At 30.7% G+C, this 19,053-nt stretch overlaps 1 protein-coding gene across 1 annotated transcript in view; it reads left to right on the forward strand.

Moving 5' to 3' along the window:
- Positions 1 to 18,759, forward strand: part of LOC108905654 (DNA damage-regulated autophagy modulator protein 2) — a 44,263-nt gene extending 25,504 nt beyond the window's left edge. The window contains exons 4-6 of the mRNA XM_018708608.1: positions 9,724 to 9,950; positions 14,253 to 14,391; positions 17,976 to 18,759. Of these exons, the coding sequence (XP_018564124.1) occupies positions 9,724 to 9,950; positions 14,253 to 14,391; positions 17,976 to 18,148 (539 nt within the window). The 3' untranslated portion in view covers positions 18,149 to 18,759. The remainder of the gene's footprint in view (positions 1 to 9,723; positions 9,951 to 14,252; positions 14,392 to 17,975) is intronic.
- Positions 18,760 to 19,053: the final 294 nt, after the last annotated feature.

The following is a 19,053-nucleotide window of genomic DNA, read 5'->3' on the forward strand; positions in this document are numbered from 1 at the left end:
GTCCCATATAACCCTGAATTACCTAATTTGTAGTATTTTGTAATAAAAATAATATACCTATATACATATCAGAATGGCATGAATGTTTACAACTTAATACTGTATTTTTTATGAAACTATTAGATGGGATACTAAACCTTTAACTATATTTATTCTGTTACAAGGTAAACGACATTTACACATCCAATATCAAGACTAAAGGTAAACAAACAAGAATTAAATTTTTGTGGCTTTGAGAATAAATTTTTCGATAAAAGAAATATCTGTCTTATGGGTGACAATATGAATGATCTGACCTGTCTCTATAAAATATGTTTTCAGCTGTTGATAACAACAATGAAATAAGTAGGTAATGACATGTTTTTGAATATAAGAACTTTTCAGGGTTTAAATATAAATTACATATATTTATTTGTATTACTGTAATTTGATTTTAATTTTATATAATTTTTGGCAACCTCGGTAATATAATTATAGTTTCTATAGAATATTATTAATAAAATTCATCAAAATATGCTGCTTAGATAAATATTAGGTCTAGGTACCTTCCATAACATACGAACGCTTTAATATTTAGATTATTATAAATTAAACATAATAGTTCAACCGAATTACACTTGGAGAAAAAAAAATGGATACCTGGACTTTTATAAGTGGAAATGGTAAAAGGGCTTATAATAAACCTAAAAAAAATAAATGCGTGAGCAGGGGCGGCGGAAGGTTGATTTGGGGGGTTGAAAAGTTATGAAAAATTGTATCATTGGTGTTTCTGGCGAAGGTTGACGTCAAACAAAAAAGTATTTAATACAAATGTTGCAGATCATGCAAAAATCTACAACTTTTGTAGAGGTCACTTTTTAACATAATCTCAAAATTCCCGAGAAAAATTCTAATTTTTTGTTTTCTATTGCTCATTTCCGCAAAAATAATTTAATTTTGACGAAACTTGGTGAAAGTATCCCTTTCTCTGTTTTAAATAACCTCAATTTTTTTTAGATAAAAAAATCAGGAAGTTTCTGAGATTTTAATTTTTTTCGGACTGAAACACTTTTTTTTCAAATAAATATTCTACTTAAAAAAATCATCGTACAGAGCCGGTAATCATTTTTTTCGTTTTGACATACTTTTTGGTGAAATAAAAAATCTGTAATAACATTTCAAAAACATGCTCAAAAATGCAAAAAAGTAAAAAATGACTTGCAACAATGAATTTTTCAGTTATTGTTGATAATTTGTTTAAATTAAAAAACATTCAGAAACTGATTAAACCATTCAATTCTATGGAAAAAAATAAAAAAAAAAAACAGTGTCTCATTGTTTGACCCAGAATTTTATTTTTGTACAGTATTGCTATAAACATCTAAGTCGAATTACAAATGCACAAATGATGAATTATCTCAGGATGATTTGAGATTTCAGCAATATAAAGTATTAACTGCAAAGTTTACTGTTGACGCGAAATCCGAAAACCCGAAGTTTTGCAAAATCGTTTAATTTTTTTCTGGCTTTATTAGAAAACGAATTTTAAATAAATTGCATATTTACATTGCTACTTTTTTCGCTCTATCCAATGGCGTCAACATTTTTGCAATCCCACGTTTCGTCTTCGACGGGCCATCATCAGATTAATTTTTTTAAATATATCGCTGCTATTTTTATGACAAAATCTAGTCATTTTTAATTCTGTATTAGATGATATTATTGTTGTAATCGCTTAAAAAGGTTTTTTGCTATCATTAAAAATTTTTCCAGAGTACGGCTTTGAACGCTTTCAAAATACCAGTATCTATTAGAGGATAGAGGAGAGAATAAAAGTCAATACAGCACAAAATATCCAACAATTTTTTTAATCCATAATTAAAAAAGTTGTATCTAATAAAAAAATAATACGAATTTATGAAATATTTTATTATTTCTAATTAGTATTGCTAACAGTAGTCAAAAATTGTTGGATATTTTGTGCGATATTGACTTTTATACTGTTCATCCAATAGATATTTTGAAAGCGTTCAGAGCCGTATTCAGGAAAAATTTTAAATTATAGCTAAAACAAGCTAAAACCTTTTTTACAATAGTAATACCATCTACCTCAGGAAAATGTTGCCATTGTATAGAGCGAAAAAAGTGGCATTGTAAATATGTAATTTGTTTTAAAATTCGTTTTCAAATAAAGCCAGAAAAAATTAAACAATTTAGCAAAATTTCGAGTTTTATCTCCGGAACTACCCAGAATTTTAAAACATTCTAAATAGCATATTGTTAGGTATAAAAAACCCAACTTTTTTCTAATCTGAGCCACCCCGTATCTTTTACCGTTTCCTAGATCCTAATGCTATCCCATCCTTATCTTGGACACACTGTATATCTATGATTTCATCAAACTTTAATAAAAATAATCGATCCTACGGAAAAAATTATTATTTATTTTATTTATTCACTATTCGACTTATGTTTATAGCAATACTAAAAATAGTTTTGGGTCAAACAAAGAGACAATGTTTTTTTATTTTTTCTGTAGAATTGAATGGTGTAATCAGTTTTTGAATGTTTTTAATTTAAACAAATTATCAACAATAACTGAAAAATTCATTGTTGTAAGACATTTTTTACTTTTTTTCATTTTTGAGCATGTTTTAGAGCTGTGATTACAAATTTTTTTATTTCACCAAAAAGTATATGTCAAAACGGAAAAAATTATTACCGGCAGAATTCTGTACGATTTTTTTAAGTAGAATTTTTCTTTGAAAAAAAGTGTTTCAGGCCGAAAAAAATGAATATCTCAGAAACTTCATGATTTTTTTATCTAAAAAAATTTGAGGTTATTTAAGATAGAGAAAGGTATACTTTCACCAAGTTTCCTCAAAATTAAATTATTTTTGCGGAAATGAGAAATAAAAAACGAAAAATCAGAAAAAACCTGTTTTTCGCATTTTTCTCAGATATTTTGAGGTTATGTTAAAAAGTGACTTCCATAAAAGTTGTAGATTATTGCATGATCTACAACTTTTGTATTGGATACATTTTTGTTTGATGTCAACTTTCGCCAGAAATCCCAATGATACAATTTCTCATAACTTTTCAACCCCCCAAATCAACCCTCCGCCGCCCCTGCTCACGCATTTATTTTTTTTTTTTTCGTTTATCATAAGCCCCTTTACCATTTCCACTCATAAAAGCCCAGGTAACAATTTTCTTTTTTTTTCCTCTAAATGAGTTATTTTGATCGGTCTATAAGTAATAGCAATAAAATAATTTGAATAAAGTTTTGAGAACAAAATTTTTTGTAAAGAAAATAGGATGATGTAAGTAGAAATTAATATGTAATAATATAGAAACAGAAGAATTAAAAATAATTTATTTTATAGTGTACAATTGACAAAAACTGCGAGTATTGATTTTATAGTAAAGAAACAGATTAATTATTATTAATAATTTTAAAGGGATCGACGTAATATTAAATTGCGATTGGAGTAATAATTATCATTTATAAGATATCGTTGAAGGTTTTTATTCGTTAATTCCATGAATGTATTAACTAGCAACTACTAAAAACTTTATTTATTTTAGAGAGCGTTAATAGTTTTTTTTATTATTAATTATTTATTAGTTATGAATTAGTATTTTTATTTAATGACAATCATCGGTAACTTTTATATGAAATGCCTGATTCATCCAGCATAAAAGGGTATGATAGATTTGATGACAGCAATTAAATTGTTGTCAAATTGTCCCTTTAAGCGTATAAGAGAAATTATTGTTTTAATCGGAACATACTCTATAAACATTTTTCCATATCATTACAAGTAATTTTGTTTTAATATTTACTTTAACGAAATTATATCAGACATTTTCATTAGTAATGTATCTTTAATGGTAAGGAAGATATAGGCAAAAGAGTGTGTTAAAAGAAACTTGTGTACCTAGCAAATAGTAATAGGAGGACTAAGTTAAATTAAACCGTATTCATTTGAATCTGTGATTGTTCTACGACCATGAGTGTTGGTTCAAGATATAACCAAACTTTTTACTGCGATAGGCCTAGAACTAACATTTTATTAAGCACCTATTTATAATGCATGTAATAATTAGAGATCGGAAATGTTAGGGCGGCTGCAATATGATACAGGGTTAGCTGTAGGCTGGGTTCTTTCGCATCGATCAATTTATTCCATTCGTATCTAGCGGCGCCCTAATGCCTGCCCTGTCAGCCTGGCGTGCCCGTGAATAATTCAGGTTCTTTGCTGAGGTACATTGGCCATGCATTTATTTCATTGTCATTTATGCGTGTGTGAGTTTTATGCTTTGCTTGGTCGAGTGTATGGCACGTGTTTTTATGGCAGTCAGTAGCATGTGCATCGTGAGCATAGAGCGGCATACGGCTTGACCACAGATTTAGCCTATTTCTGCTACTACAACGCTTACTGCAGCTTATTATTAGCACGATACAGACACTACTGTTTATTTATTTGATTGTCGCCACAAAGTTTCCGACGTCACTGAATACAATAAAAAACATTGCTCAAAACAACGATCAACTGTAGATATATCTTCTGATTTTTTTCCACTTTTCTTTTATAGAGCTTTTGTTAAATATATATATGTGGTTTTGTTATGACTCTAAGTTGTATGTTTATTTTTTATAATGGTGTGTATTTCCTGTAATTGGGTTTTCCTGTTGGAAATAAATGACATTTTTATTATGACCGTTGCTTAATTTTTACTACATTTTTCTTGTTTCGCTTTCATCACGTGAGAAATCGTTCCACAGTTTCTTTCTATTTTTATTTTATGATTCAGATTTTTTAAACTTTAATACATATTTGAGATAAACTTTTCAGTTGCATTATTTTACTATTTTATTGCATGTTACTATTACCATTTTACTGCATTAAAATCATAAAAACTATGTAGTTTTTTTGTATTAACATCAAAATAAACTTTTATCTACGTCACAAATAATTTTGTATTAACAACACAAAATAAACGTCATAAAATAAAAGTTGTTTTATTTTTAAGTGATGGGTCTGTTAAACGTAAACTGCATTTTGCGACAAACAAAACAAAATTCTGGAAGTTTCCTTTGTTCATAATTTAATAAACTGTGGCAAATTTCAGTTCGCGTATTTTGGTTCAAGGTTTTTCTTGTCATTATGCAGAAAAGTGCCATATAAACACAAGAATATATCTTTATAAATTGACCTTCCATTCTCATAAAATTCTAGTCTTTGTTTATTTTTAACTGCATTGTAAAATGCTGACGTACCACGTACCTACAATAACAAATACCGGTTACGCAGTCATGAGACCTATTTTAGGTACATATATTTGTGTCTAGGCGTGTAGGGTTGTTCTAATAAATTCTAACCCCCTTATCTTTTCTGCCTCTGAATCTAGGATAAAATGCTCAATATCAAAGAAACGTTATTAAAGGCATAAATATGCATTGATCCCATTGTAATCTTGATTTTATTCATTAACAGGGTCAGTAAATTAAACAAACTGTTGTGCAAACTGTCAGAGTAAATACATGACATTTACACATCGATAAAATCAGTACAAAAACATGGGCTTTAAAAAAATGGCAGATATACACACTGTTAAAATTCGCTCTTCACTACAGGAATCTCGGAAACGGTAAGAGATACGAAGTAGGTTAAATGGGGACAAAGTTGCATAATCAGAGGACCAACATAATGCCTCTAAAAAATCAAGGCTAACATGAGTAGTTTTCGAAATATCTAAAAAAAACGAAATTTTGGAAGTCCGTTTTTATTTCATTTTAGCCTTGTTTGACGTGATATTGAAAAAAGAAGAGCACCTTCTCATAATAACTTTTTTACCTCTATCGAATGGCACAATCAATTTTTATATGTAACGCTTCGTCTCTCCAGGACCATCATCAACTTAATTTTTTTAAATACGACCCTGGAAATTTTATTACATTTTTTTGCAAGCCTTCACGACCCCCAATACTGTACTGCCTCAGCCCAAACCAGATTCAGACGTTTTGTCTCGAAAAATTCATCTTCAATGTATTCGTTTCAAATTTATATAATTTTTTTTATTTCTATGTTAATTGAATTATTTGTACACTCTAAGTGTTATTAGATCCTGTGGAATCCACCTAGCTATTTAAACTATTACCATTACCTGTTACAATAAAACATTATTAGAGTTTTAATCCCGTGCTCATTGTTATTTCTAGGTTTCTCGAGTGCTCGAAATTCAAACAAATTTTGATCTAATTTTTCTCAGGATATTCATACAAATACAACTGACATGCTCTTTCACAGTTGCGGTTACAGATATAATAAATTCCGATCATATTAAGCTTATTTTCATTTTCAACACTTGCCAAAGATGGATTTTTCGAGACAAAACGTCTGAATCTGGTTCTGCCTGAAGCAGTACAGTATTGCGGATCATGAAGGCTTCGAAAAATGTAATAAAATTTCCAGGGTTATATTTAAAAAAATGAAGTTGATGATGATCCTCGAGAGAAGAAACGTTACATTTAAAAATTAATTATGCCATTCGATAGAGGGCAAAAAGTTGCCATCAAACAAGGCTGAAATGAAATAAAAACGGATTTCCAAAATTTCGTTTTTTTTCCAAAATTTCGAACACTAATCATGTTATCCTTGATTTTTTAGAGGCATAATGTCGGTCCCCTAATTATGCAACTTTGCCCCTATTTAAGCTACTTCGTATCTCTTACCTTTTCCGAGATCGCTGTAGTGAGAAGCGAATTTGTAACAGCCTGTATAGGTTGTTATTTTTTATTTATTTCTTTGAACTCACAAAAAACTTTTCTCAACTTTTGTTTTCAATGTCTTTTTCTCAATAAAAAGTGAAAAAATAAGATGATCAGAATATTATATGAATATCCATTAAACCATTTATTTGACGTAACATACATAATTGCATATATGTAAAATTACATGTAAACTTACATTAACTTCTTTGTATGCTACTTAGAATGTAAATTTAGATGAAAACTTGTAATCTAGCTGAGCAACAACGGTTCACTCTAAATTCACTATGGATAGTTACCGCAGAAATAATTAAAAATTTTGTGGTTACTAACAAATTTTAAATTGCACTAATGCATTATAAATAATAATATAACATATCTCTAGCAAATGTATTAAAAATAACGAAAAAATATATACACTGAAACAATTTTTTTATATTTTTGTTTTCTTCATGTGTAAAAACATACAATTTCTTTATTTTTATTAACGTATGCTATTAAAAAAACATAAAGCCATTGAATGCGTTGGATTTAGACAAACTATACCATATGTACCGTAAATATATCTGATTACAAAACTAACATCAGTATAAATTTAGAGACTGACATTGAAATGTAATTATGTACTGTGACACTTTATTATTTTTCAATTATCATAGCTTATAGGTATACGCCAATGCCGTTTCAGTTCAATATCAGCTTCAGTGAAAATTGTTTATACACTTTTCCTGAACTAAATGATTTACCGTTTAAAAATTATATGGTCACGGAAATAAGGTATTTTTCACTTTCTCATTTGGTCTACACACCCTTTTTTTATGTGGCTTTATTCCCCATTCTCTTATACGGACGGATGTGTGTAAATTGGTATCACTGATCGACCAAGGATAGCACTTATAGGCACAAATAATAGTCTTGCTGCCTATATCACTTATATAATTAATATAAAATATTTTAAATAAATAAGATACCTACCTTACATGTACATATCTCGATTTAAGGAGTAGCAAATTATTTTGCGAAAATAAACTCATGAAACAATATTTTCTATAACAATTCCTAAGGATTCTTGGATCCCTCAAAAACTGGAAGAGTTCTCATTTTCAACCATATTTTTGAAAATGCATGGGCATGGGCAGTTTTTAAAACAAATCGTTAAACATGTTTATTTTATTTTTATTTATTATATCATCAATGCTACACCCTGTCCCTAATTTGTAACTATAAAAGTCTTAAAGGTGCTATTTTATGGAAGATCAAAGTTGCTGCAAAGGCAAAAGATATGAATCATTTATTATTTGAACTAACTATTCGGTCATTAACCTAGCTTTTAATGAGTTTTTAATCTGTAGTAAACCACAACGAATAAACAGAGCTTTTTAGGTGGACACATGAATAAATACGATATTTTTTACAACTTAAATATTAACAAGTATTATTTATTTGTTAATAAAAACAAATGTATAAGGATAATAATTCTTTTCAAATTTTGGATTACAAAAATTAGTATTTTTAATATTGTTAACTTTTTCACTACGTTTTTTAATTGAATATGAAGTTTTTAGTAGAATGTTATTATTCAGTTTGTAGTACGTATACCTTCCTTATTGCTCGATTTATTGCTTTTCAAAGAGTAGTATGGTACCTACCTACTTAAAATTACACTGCGGCTAAAAAACATTCACTCATCCTCCTATAAAGTTGGGATTCGTTGCACTTTGATTTTGAAACCATTTGCAAAATTAAAGACGACTGGAGAAATCATCTGTTTCACTTCAATGTTCGAACGTTTGTACTCCGTCGTTCCCTATTGCAAAGTAGAGCGCCGAATTAACGGGAGTTAAGGGGTAATTTGCTTATTTTTAAAAGGTCGAAAATTTTTTTTTTTAATTTTGTGTCTTTATTAGGCCTTCTGAATACGTGGTTAAAATTAATGACATTATGACTGAATCACTCATATACATTGTTCACTCGACGTTTCATCCACCAAGACCCTTTTTGAATGACCAAAAAGTATATTTGTTGAGATATAATTCCAAGAGAAAAACACGCCTTTAAACTGCAAAACACATTATGCACTGCAAGCTGTTACGGTGAACGCCACGCCGCCAATGTCTTTCTACCTCGGGTGTCGAATCCGGTTAATTCCAAGAAAGTCATGCATGTGTCTCCTTGGAATTCTCTCTCAACAAATATCGTACGGACTGTAACCAAGAATGACGAATAAAAAGCACTTTTAAGTCTACCTTTCTTTACAAAACAACTGACACTTTAGTTCATTGCAACAAAATTGTTGAAGTTTTCATTCAAATTTCACATAAACCGATATTTTCAATAATTAAGAAAAGCATATATCCTTCAGCGATATAAAAACTAACAACTCCTAACTTGACCACATTAGATTCCAATAATGTGTCGCTATTGTGTAAAACTTAATTAATTTTTAATCCTAAGCTTTTCTACCTTTCAGTGTAAATCAGAAAATGAAAACTTTAACGCTGTTTAAAATTTCTAACATTATGTTACATTGATACTTTGTGGTGCTGATACACTTGTTTAAAGGTAGAAAGTATAATTTATTAGTGAGAAATAGAAATAAGGATAATACCACAGCCTCTGTGATAATGTATAACAACGATATACAAATGCCTGAGGCATTTAGTAAATTAAAATAGTTTTCCTTTCAAAATCACCCGAATGTCTGAAAAAAATTGTATTACGTCTTACTTATAATCATTTATCGAATCATTTATATTGAATACATATTTTTTTTATTCATCTTGGTCGCAATCATACTACACACTTTAATTTAATGCGTACCTATATTAAATTCCATTTCATCGTTAGGTATTAGAAATTTTAATTTTTCTTAAGTCTTACACAGTGTAAATAAATAATTGTGAAATTAAAAATATTTATTTTAATATTAAGAAAATGTGTTCCTATGGTAATACTTTTGTTGTTTTCAGTGTCCCTAATAGTATACGTACGTTACAGGCAAGTCAGGGATTTGTGCGAAAAAAATGAGTTCAAACCACTCATAAAAAAGATCAATACACTGACATTATATATTGGTTTCTGTGCCTCTTTGGGAATTGTTGTGGTGGCCAGTTTTCAAGAGACAAATGCTTTTGTTGTTCATTTATTGGGTGCTGGAATGTGTTTTGGTTTAGGATCTATTTATCACATAATTCAGGTAACATCATTTTCTACTTTAATAATACCTTTTTTTCTCATTAACGGCATTATACGTTAGATACGTAATTGATTAAACAGTGAATCCAGACAAGGTTATTAAAAAATTAGTTCCAGTTAGAGTCTCAATAAAGTATTATAGTTATCTTTCAATTATATTTATTTCCACGTTTTCGACCTCAGTTGTTCACTGAGATTTAAATAAAGGAAACTAATAGAACCTCATCCTGGATAAATGATATTGAGCGGTTTAGGCCTGAAACTTTTTATTGTCCATAGCTGCACCTATACATAAAAAAAATCACTTCGATTGACTATCATTAGTTCAAGAGTTTATACTTTTTAAATTTTGTTACTCTGGTAACAATTCATAAACTTTTTAGTAACGACTTATGTAATTTCCTAATATACTTATAAAATTAGCTGACCAAAATGAAACAATAATAATTAATTACCTTATCCAATACAGTTATTGTTCTTAATTTAGTCTCATTAATTCATAATTGAAAGAGGTCAATTGCATTTTTTTGTTAATTGGCGTTTTTTTTCGCGGAATAATGACACTTAATTTAGATAATGCTAATTGAAATACGCAATTGAGAAATATTTTTTATTTACCTTTGCCGATAATTGTTTAATTTAATTTAATTTATTTTTTTTATAGGCACAGATTTAGTGTTAACAAATGAAGAAAAATTTATTAGTGTTAAAGCATTAAACTTAAGTTTGGAAATGCTATACAGTGCGTCTCAGAAGTAACGCAAAAAATTCGTATTTTATTTTGTGTTGTGTTTTCACAGAAACGTTAAAACACGTCAATTAGTACATGTATAGGAATTCTCGTTTTGTAACGTTGCTTCAACAGGATGGGGCTCCTCCTCATTTTGGGATTGCTGAAATATGTAGATAGGTCGACGAGTACCCATTAAGTGGCCACCACGTTCACCCGATTTAACTCTTCTAGATTATTTCCTGTGGGGCTATTTAAAAAGCAGAGCTTAGACCGGACACTATCGAGAGCATAAGAGAAAAAATTAATCAGATACTACCAGAGGCCATTCAAGATATCACGGATAAATTCGAACAACGACTCGCCCATTGTCTAACTGCTAACACTTTATATCGACGTATTTACTTTTTATGTTTAAAAAATTAGGTTGTGCTATTTTAAAAAAATGTCGATGACGTCATAGGTTTGTGAAACATAACGCAAAAAGGGTTTAAGCAATGTGACAAAACGATAATTCCCATTTACTAATTGACGTGTTTTAGCGTTTTTGTGAAAACGCAACACAAAATAAAATACGAATTTTTTGCGTTACTTCTGGGACGCACTGTATATTTAAGAGAAACAAGAACTTGTTTTTGTTAAAGGAAATAATAAAAATAAAGGAAAGAAATAAAGGTAATGAGAACCTATACAATCTTTCTTCCTTTAAATTAAAAAATATGACGCTTGTTTATATTTTTAAGAAGGTTGGAATGAAAGAAACGTTAATAAAATCGCGAATCAAAAAATTATCATGGAATAAAAACTGCCCAGGACAATTTTTTGAGAAATTGGATATTTATTTTTAAAATTAGTTACTGTATTGTTAATTTTGGGGAATAAAAAAAATTAAAACAAAAGCCTTTATAAACGAAAAGTACAGTGTGCAAAACCGTACTTATCTTATCAACTTCGACGTCACCTGTTACATGGGTGTTGTATAATAATGAAAAAGTAATATTAACGGTTGGTAGAAGGAAGCACAAAAAACAAACGCCTAGGTAGGGAATTCTGGAAGGAAGCGTAGATAGTCGAAGATAGGTAGTTGAAGTGAGAACAGTGTGCAGATAAGTAGCAAGACGATCGGCGGGCAGTGTGTCAAAGTAGTGAAAAGTTAATTGTTTAAAGTGTTATTAGTTAGCAGGTAATATTCTTTAAGTACTTTGTTGTTAATTGTTCTATATAATCTTATGATTGTGATGATTATAGTTGTTTCATGATAATAATTCTTTGTAAGTTTAGCTTCCATTGCTTTATGCTCAAGGGCATATATTTTTCCAAGGTAAAATTGTTATAATTATACTTAAAGTTTGCCCATTATTTATTTCATGTTAAAAATATATGTATTGCCCTGATTGCCAGACATTACAATAACGACTTCTTTGTTTCACATTTAACTTGTTTTTGCCACGATTACGTTATACGTAAAATATAGATGTTTCATGATAATAATTCTGTATATGCTTAGCCTTCATTGTCTTACACTCAGAGACGTATATTTCTCTAAGATAAAACTGTTACAATTATTATTAACGATTGCTCATTATTTATTACATGTTGAAATATGTATATATTGTCGTGTCTGCCCAGATATTGCAAAACAACTTCTTTGTTTCACATTTAACTTGTTTTATCTTGATTACGTTGTTCTTTGATTTCTTGTACTCACTTTATGTCATACGTATGTAAGAGCTTTGTTGAATTTACTAACATTTTCATCCATGATTATTATTATTGTTGTACTTTAGTTGGATTGCCTCCCATATTATGGGACTCCAGTACCTTCCCTATTATTACTGTTATTATTATTATTATTGTTGTTGTTGTTGTTGTTGCTATTATTGTTACTAAAACCTCTTCAGTTTTACTTTGAAGTGTGTATGTCAGATTTGAGTGAGATGACATTTAGTGAGAAATTAAATAAGTCCAGTTTTAATTATCATTAGCAAAGGTCCTTAAAGTATGCCTTTGACTAGCGGTTGTTTTGTATTTATATTTGGGTGGTAAGAGCAACGATCGTGGGTTTCTCTGCCATGCTCTTTCCCCACAGGAGCTCTAGGTGAGCCTGGCACTCTCCTTTTATGTTAAATGGTTGTTAATGTTTTTGTTGTCCTTTATATTTGTCACATGTTTAATTTGAATTGTATGTAAATAAAGTTAGGTATATTTACTCTGCTTTTGTTTTATAAAATTAAACCATACATCCCCTCTACAAAGTTAGTAGCCAGCGCCTTCCGGTAAATTAAAAATAGATACACACAAGGTAGGTATTCCTTATGACGATCACATATTTTTGGCAACTACGTACGTTTATTTATGTTTTCGATCGAACCTAGGGTTGTTATACTACAACAGTTACTGGTTTTCGAGATACAGAGCATAGAAATAATAAAAAAACACTTTTTACTATTGTCGTGGCGTAATTCAATACTATACTTGTTTAACGTCATTGGCAGTTAGGAGTCTTGTATATGGGGCTAGATATCTCTAGCATGCCTAGATGTCCAGTATCGAAAAGCATTGTTTGACTTCATTTGACTTAGCCTTGATTTTGTTAGCCTTGTTTTAATATGAAGGCAAACGATTTCATAAGATTAGTTTTATAGTGGAATAACTTTGAGAAAAACTAAATATATGAGACACGTGGGTAAATGCGAAAAAAAGAAGTTCTTGTTAATTGTTCCAAACCCACAACTTCTGGAAGAATTTTCGGTCTTGTCATCTGAAAGAAGCGGTATGTCTCTCGATATATTAAGAAGTCCAAACCACCGACAGGAAAAGCAGCGTGGAAATCGTTCACAAATGAATGGATCTAAAATAATTCTCCCCATTAATTTTACAAAAATAGTATGTTTCTGTTTTAAAGTACAATTTAGTTAGTATACAAATTTGTAAATACCTGAGGAGCAGCGATGAGATATAATGTTAAAAAAATGTATAATTTCTGCACCAATGAATTTTCTAGACTTTTGGCATACACTATTGAATATTGTATTTGAAACGAAAAAGTTCTAAGTACACTTGCTTGATAAATGAGTATTTAAGGATAATTTAAAATTATTCAGCTGTATGCTGTTTATTTTATATTAAAAATAATAATAAATTGGAATTGCTCGTTTTTCGAATAAAATGAAATACGTATTTTTAAAAAATAGTATTCAAATTCCAAAATATTAAGTGGTATTGTGCTCCCTAGTATCTTCGTCATTGATTGATAAATTTGTATGCCAATTCACTGAATATTTTCCTTTAATTAAATATATAATTAGTCCAACGATAAATCTGCCATTTTTTTTATAAACAACCTGTATCTCGAAAATCACTGATTTTTAACCGTCAAGGCTTTTTGGTCCAAAAAGTCCCAAAAGGAACAATGTAAAAAAGTGACCTCTACAAGTGTTGTAGATTTTCGCATGATCTATAACTTTTATATTTGTTGTGTTGTGTTATATTATTTTTATTGCTGATTGTGATTTATTTTATTATAGTTCATTAGTATTGTTATATTACCTGGTTAACTATTTCTGTTTTTAGGTGATAATATCATTTTCATTATATCCAACCTTTGGAAAGAAGAGCTTAAATATATACAGGCTGATCTGCACCATATTATATTTTGTAACCCTTTCACTGACGGCGATATTTTTGGTTCTCTCGTTACTCAAATTTAAAGGTATAAGAAGTAAATACAATAATAGTTTATTATATAATTGAACATATTTTTATTCTAAAGGTACTGCTAATTCAAATACATTCAAAAAGAAATCTTCGAATGAAAGTCAAACAATGATCTTCGACAATAAAAATCTGGACACGCAAAATATATTTAACCTAACAGACAAGATTCCTAATTGTGCTATGGCTACGAGCCTTAATAAGCGTTGTACTATACCAATTATTTTGTAAATATCTTTTTTGGAAGATGTATTTGTATTTTATAATTCTAACAATATCCTACCAGTATAAAAAGATTTTACCATATCCATAATTTATTTGGATTCTTTCAACAGTCTCCTTGCGAAAGGAATTTTTGAATTTATCTGGATTAGCTTAATATCTTTGAAATAAACATACGAGAGCAAACAATAAAATATATAGGGTGTCTCGATACTTGATACAAAAAAGACGAGTATACATATAGATGAGGTCAAAATAATATCAGTTTTTCAAATAAATTTTTTTCATACGGGCCTTCGTTAATAAGTTACGGGCTCTCAAAAGTTAAAATTAAAAAATTATTTTTATTTAGTCTCTAAACCAATAACTTTAGCATGATGCAAATTTGGTGATCGATAACACATGCGTACAGCTTGTTTTTGATGTTGTAAGTGAAACTTCATTATGCCCAGAACACCAGGGACGGACTATGCCCAATGGTTAACAACCCAGAATTTTTGGATAGATGACGATCGCAATCTGCCTGTATCAAAAATAAGTTCCCTGGAGCATCGAGCGGCGCCTCCACGATTTTTTGTTTTTATTTTTAATTTCATTTAATTAATTTTAGAAGCGTACATGTTTTTAAAATAAGAGCCTAGAAAATTTAACATACACACTTTACTCGTAACACAAAATAGAAAAACAAAACAAAAATAAGTTGAAGTTAAAAAAATATTTTAAAGGAATGAAAACTATCAAAATACATTTTCAATATGGGCCAATATCCAATTATTAATAATTAAAAACAAAAAATGGTGGAGGCGCCGCTCGATATGCACTGTGACATAAAATCTCATATCCTAAACTGTTAATTCTACCGAGTTGAACCAAGAGGGTATGATCGTTGGCACATTCTTCAGGGAACTTATTTTTGATACAGGCAGATTGCGATCATCATGTATTCAAAAATGCTGGGTTGTTAACCATTGGGCATAGTCCGTCCCTGGCGTTCTGCGCATAATGAAGTTTCACTTACAACATCAAAAACAAGCTGTACCCATGTGTTATCGATCACCAAATTTCGTCATGCTAAAGTTATTGGTTTAGAGACTGTAAATAAATATAACTTTTTAATTTTCAACTTTGAGGGCCCGTAACTTTTTGACGAAGGCCCGTATGAAAAAATGTATAGGAAGAACTGATATTATTTTGACTTCACCTATTTGTACTCGACTTTTTTGTATCAAGTACCGGGACACCCTGTATATTTATAACAAAGTCATTGAAAATATGTTTATATATAGGATGTTATGGGATTAATTGGACAAAATTAATATTTGAATTCGGTTGATGAAAATAAGAAAAACGTTCTACAAAGAATTGTTTGTAAATGCTTCGTTTTCAAGATACAGGGTGTTGAAATTTGAAATAATCCATTTCTATCCATAATTAAATAAATCATTAGTCCAAGATTCATTATTTTGCATTTTTGCAAACATCTTCAGAGGGTATTTTAAAATAGACATATATGTGATACCTTTTATTTTATATCTCGAAAGTGTAACGTTTGTGGACATTCCTTCATAAGACTTTTTTCCTATTTTGATGACTGAATTGAAATTTTAAGGATGCTCAATTAATTGGGAACACCCAAAACAAATGACAGAAGTATTTACATATTTTCAGGACGACAGGTATTAATTAAGTAGTCTTAAAGGCGTAAATTTTCAAATTTCAACTGAGACAATTATGTTTAATACTGGAAAATAATGAACATAACCGTGGGATTCCATGTTGTCTTATGAAAAATCAAATATCAAGACTTATTATTCACATTGAACATTCACAAAAACAGAAAAAAATTAATAAACTGTGAAACATTTTTCAACAATAATATCTGAAAATAGAGTTCACTATGGTATTCTCTTCCTATAAAGAGTGGAACTGAATAATGATTTTGAAGCAAGAAATTTTCCTAATCTCAAATATTTAATCTACAGCTTCTATGTACAAATCAAATTCTTATGAATACACACATCCCATTGCATTTCATATTAATATACAAGTTGTCCCAAAAGAAAAGTAGAATTTCATATGAGGAAAAAAATAATTAAAAAGTTGACACATTTTTTGCATGTTTTTAAAGGGTATCATTAAACATGAAAGAAAATATCGGACAGGTATCCTCCGCGACTCATTTGTCATACTTAACCTCTTTTACTATACCGCATACCTGCGGCCGAATTTCGTTGATAACTTTCTGAATTTCTGCCTTTAATTCAGGAATGGTATTCATTTGAGTAGAATAAACTTTGGACTTTAAGAATCCCCACAGGAAATAGTCGGAGATGAGTCGTCCATTAAATTTCTGTCGTAACAAGTGGATAGTTTCACATGCCATATGGCAGGTGGCACCATCCTGCTGGAACCACATGCCATCCAAATCCATGCCATCTAAATGGGCCCACAAAATGTTTAGTAACATCTCTCGATATTGTTCTCCATTGACAGCCACTACGTTTCCAGTCTTATTAAAAAAAAACGGACCACCAGCGTAAAATTCACACCACACTGTTACTCTTTGGATAAACAGCGGTCGTTCTTGAATGGCCCGAGAATTGTCTCTGCCTCAAATCCGACGGTTTTCACATACCTACTAATTGTAAGATAGAAATACGCCACGACGCTAAAGATGATTTTCTTGGCAAAATCACCGTCCACTTGTTGATTCTCCAACATCCAATCAGCGAATGTCCGGTGCATGAAATGGTCGTCTGGTTTCAATTGCTGGGTTAGCTGAATCTTGAATGTATGCAGATGCAGATCTTTCTAAAAATCTGCTGCATTTTGCTTTTTGAAATGTTTAATTGCAGCGACACACTGAAGCTACGGGAATTTTCGCTACACTGTCACTCACCGTAACAATATTTTGGACTGAACGGGTAGTACGAGATCGACATGTTACTTCAACCAAACCTGTTCAAATTTGGCAACTAATCTCCTCACAGTGGTTTCTTTCTTCCGAAAATTCCATGTAATTTGCGCACAGTCTCAGCTACATGCTCTCTGTATTTGTAATGATTTTCACATTCTTCACTTTCTCATTCTCATGTTACTCAATTTCGTCTAACCGCAACGTATCTACTACATGTTACCCTGCACAGTGCTGCCAACTCTTCGGAATCAAAATGGCGCACAATTCAAATCCTGCGTTACTTTTGGGACAATAGTATCGTAACAAATTGTTTTGTTAACGACATTTTGCTGGGATTCTATGATAGAAAATTTATATAATAAATAATAATTTATTCCGTGAAAATAACCAATGAATGATAAGGACTGATGAACAAATGTATAATGAATATTTCAATATTTTAGGTGATGATATTACCAAATGGGTAGAGGAGGACGGTGGCTACGATTTGCATCTAGTCAGCACTATAGCAGAATGGATAATGGTGGCATTCAATCAACTGATAATTCTAACATTGGCTTTCGAGTTCAAATATATCCAGTTTTCAGAACCTAAAATTAATACAGATCTGGGCTAGTAATTTTTAATAAGGCAATAAGTTTAAAACGAATATAGATAATATTTGTAGTATGCACTCAAAATTTTGAATTTTGTTCCCATCATATATCACATATTATGCAAAAATTTATTAACGTCTCGTTAGTCATTAAACATTACTCATAACGAACACCAGGCAAATATAAATATTGAATAGATTAAAGTAAGATTAATTTTTGCTCAAACTATTGAAAGAAATACAACTCAGGGATGAACATGAAAATCTATTTTAGATTTCATTTTATTTTTTAATGCAATTTTATGGAATATTCATAATGAGAATAACATATATTTCTTTTATATTCTATTTTTTTTTAAATAGTAAAATATAAAGGCCGAATTTCACTGAGGCTGGTGCAACCTGGCGGGTCCAAAACGTAGTGCAACAAATGCATGATATAAAGAATACAAGATATGATATTCCTAGGAACCAAAATTGGTTCGCTGGGCGCAAGTAGTCATCTGGGGGGACCGCCTAGCCGGGTGACTTGGCCAGTGGATTTCTATCTGCCGAGATAAGCATCACGGACGCAGGCTGGAATTTGGATGGGTGACCTAATGCAGGCTCGGGGACGTGGCTGTGGCAGCCTACCAGATACCTGGGTCGCTCAACATTTTCCGCATGCGTGTGGTCCCCGATAAATGGTAATGAGAACAGAGCAAAGAAAATCTCTGTAACTCAAGACCATGCTATCATACATAAACTGTACGAGCCTAATAAGGCCTAAGTGCCTCGGTGGAAAAACAATTTCACCACCCTCCGACATACATACATACATGACGTCATCTGAAGAGTGAATTAGCGAAACCGAACGTCACAGATATGGAGACTACACTGTCTTAGTAACAAGCCGATCACGTGCATATATACCCAAATTGGCGTCT

The sequence above is a fragment of the Anoplophora glabripennis genome, unplaced genomic scaffold, assembly GCF_000390285.2.
Source record: "Anoplophora glabripennis isolate ALB-LARVAE unplaced genomic scaffold, Agla_2.0 scaffold156, whole genome shotgun sequence".
NCBI lineage: Eukaryota > Metazoa > Arthropoda > Insecta > Coleoptera > Cerambycidae > Anoplophora > Anoplophora glabripennis.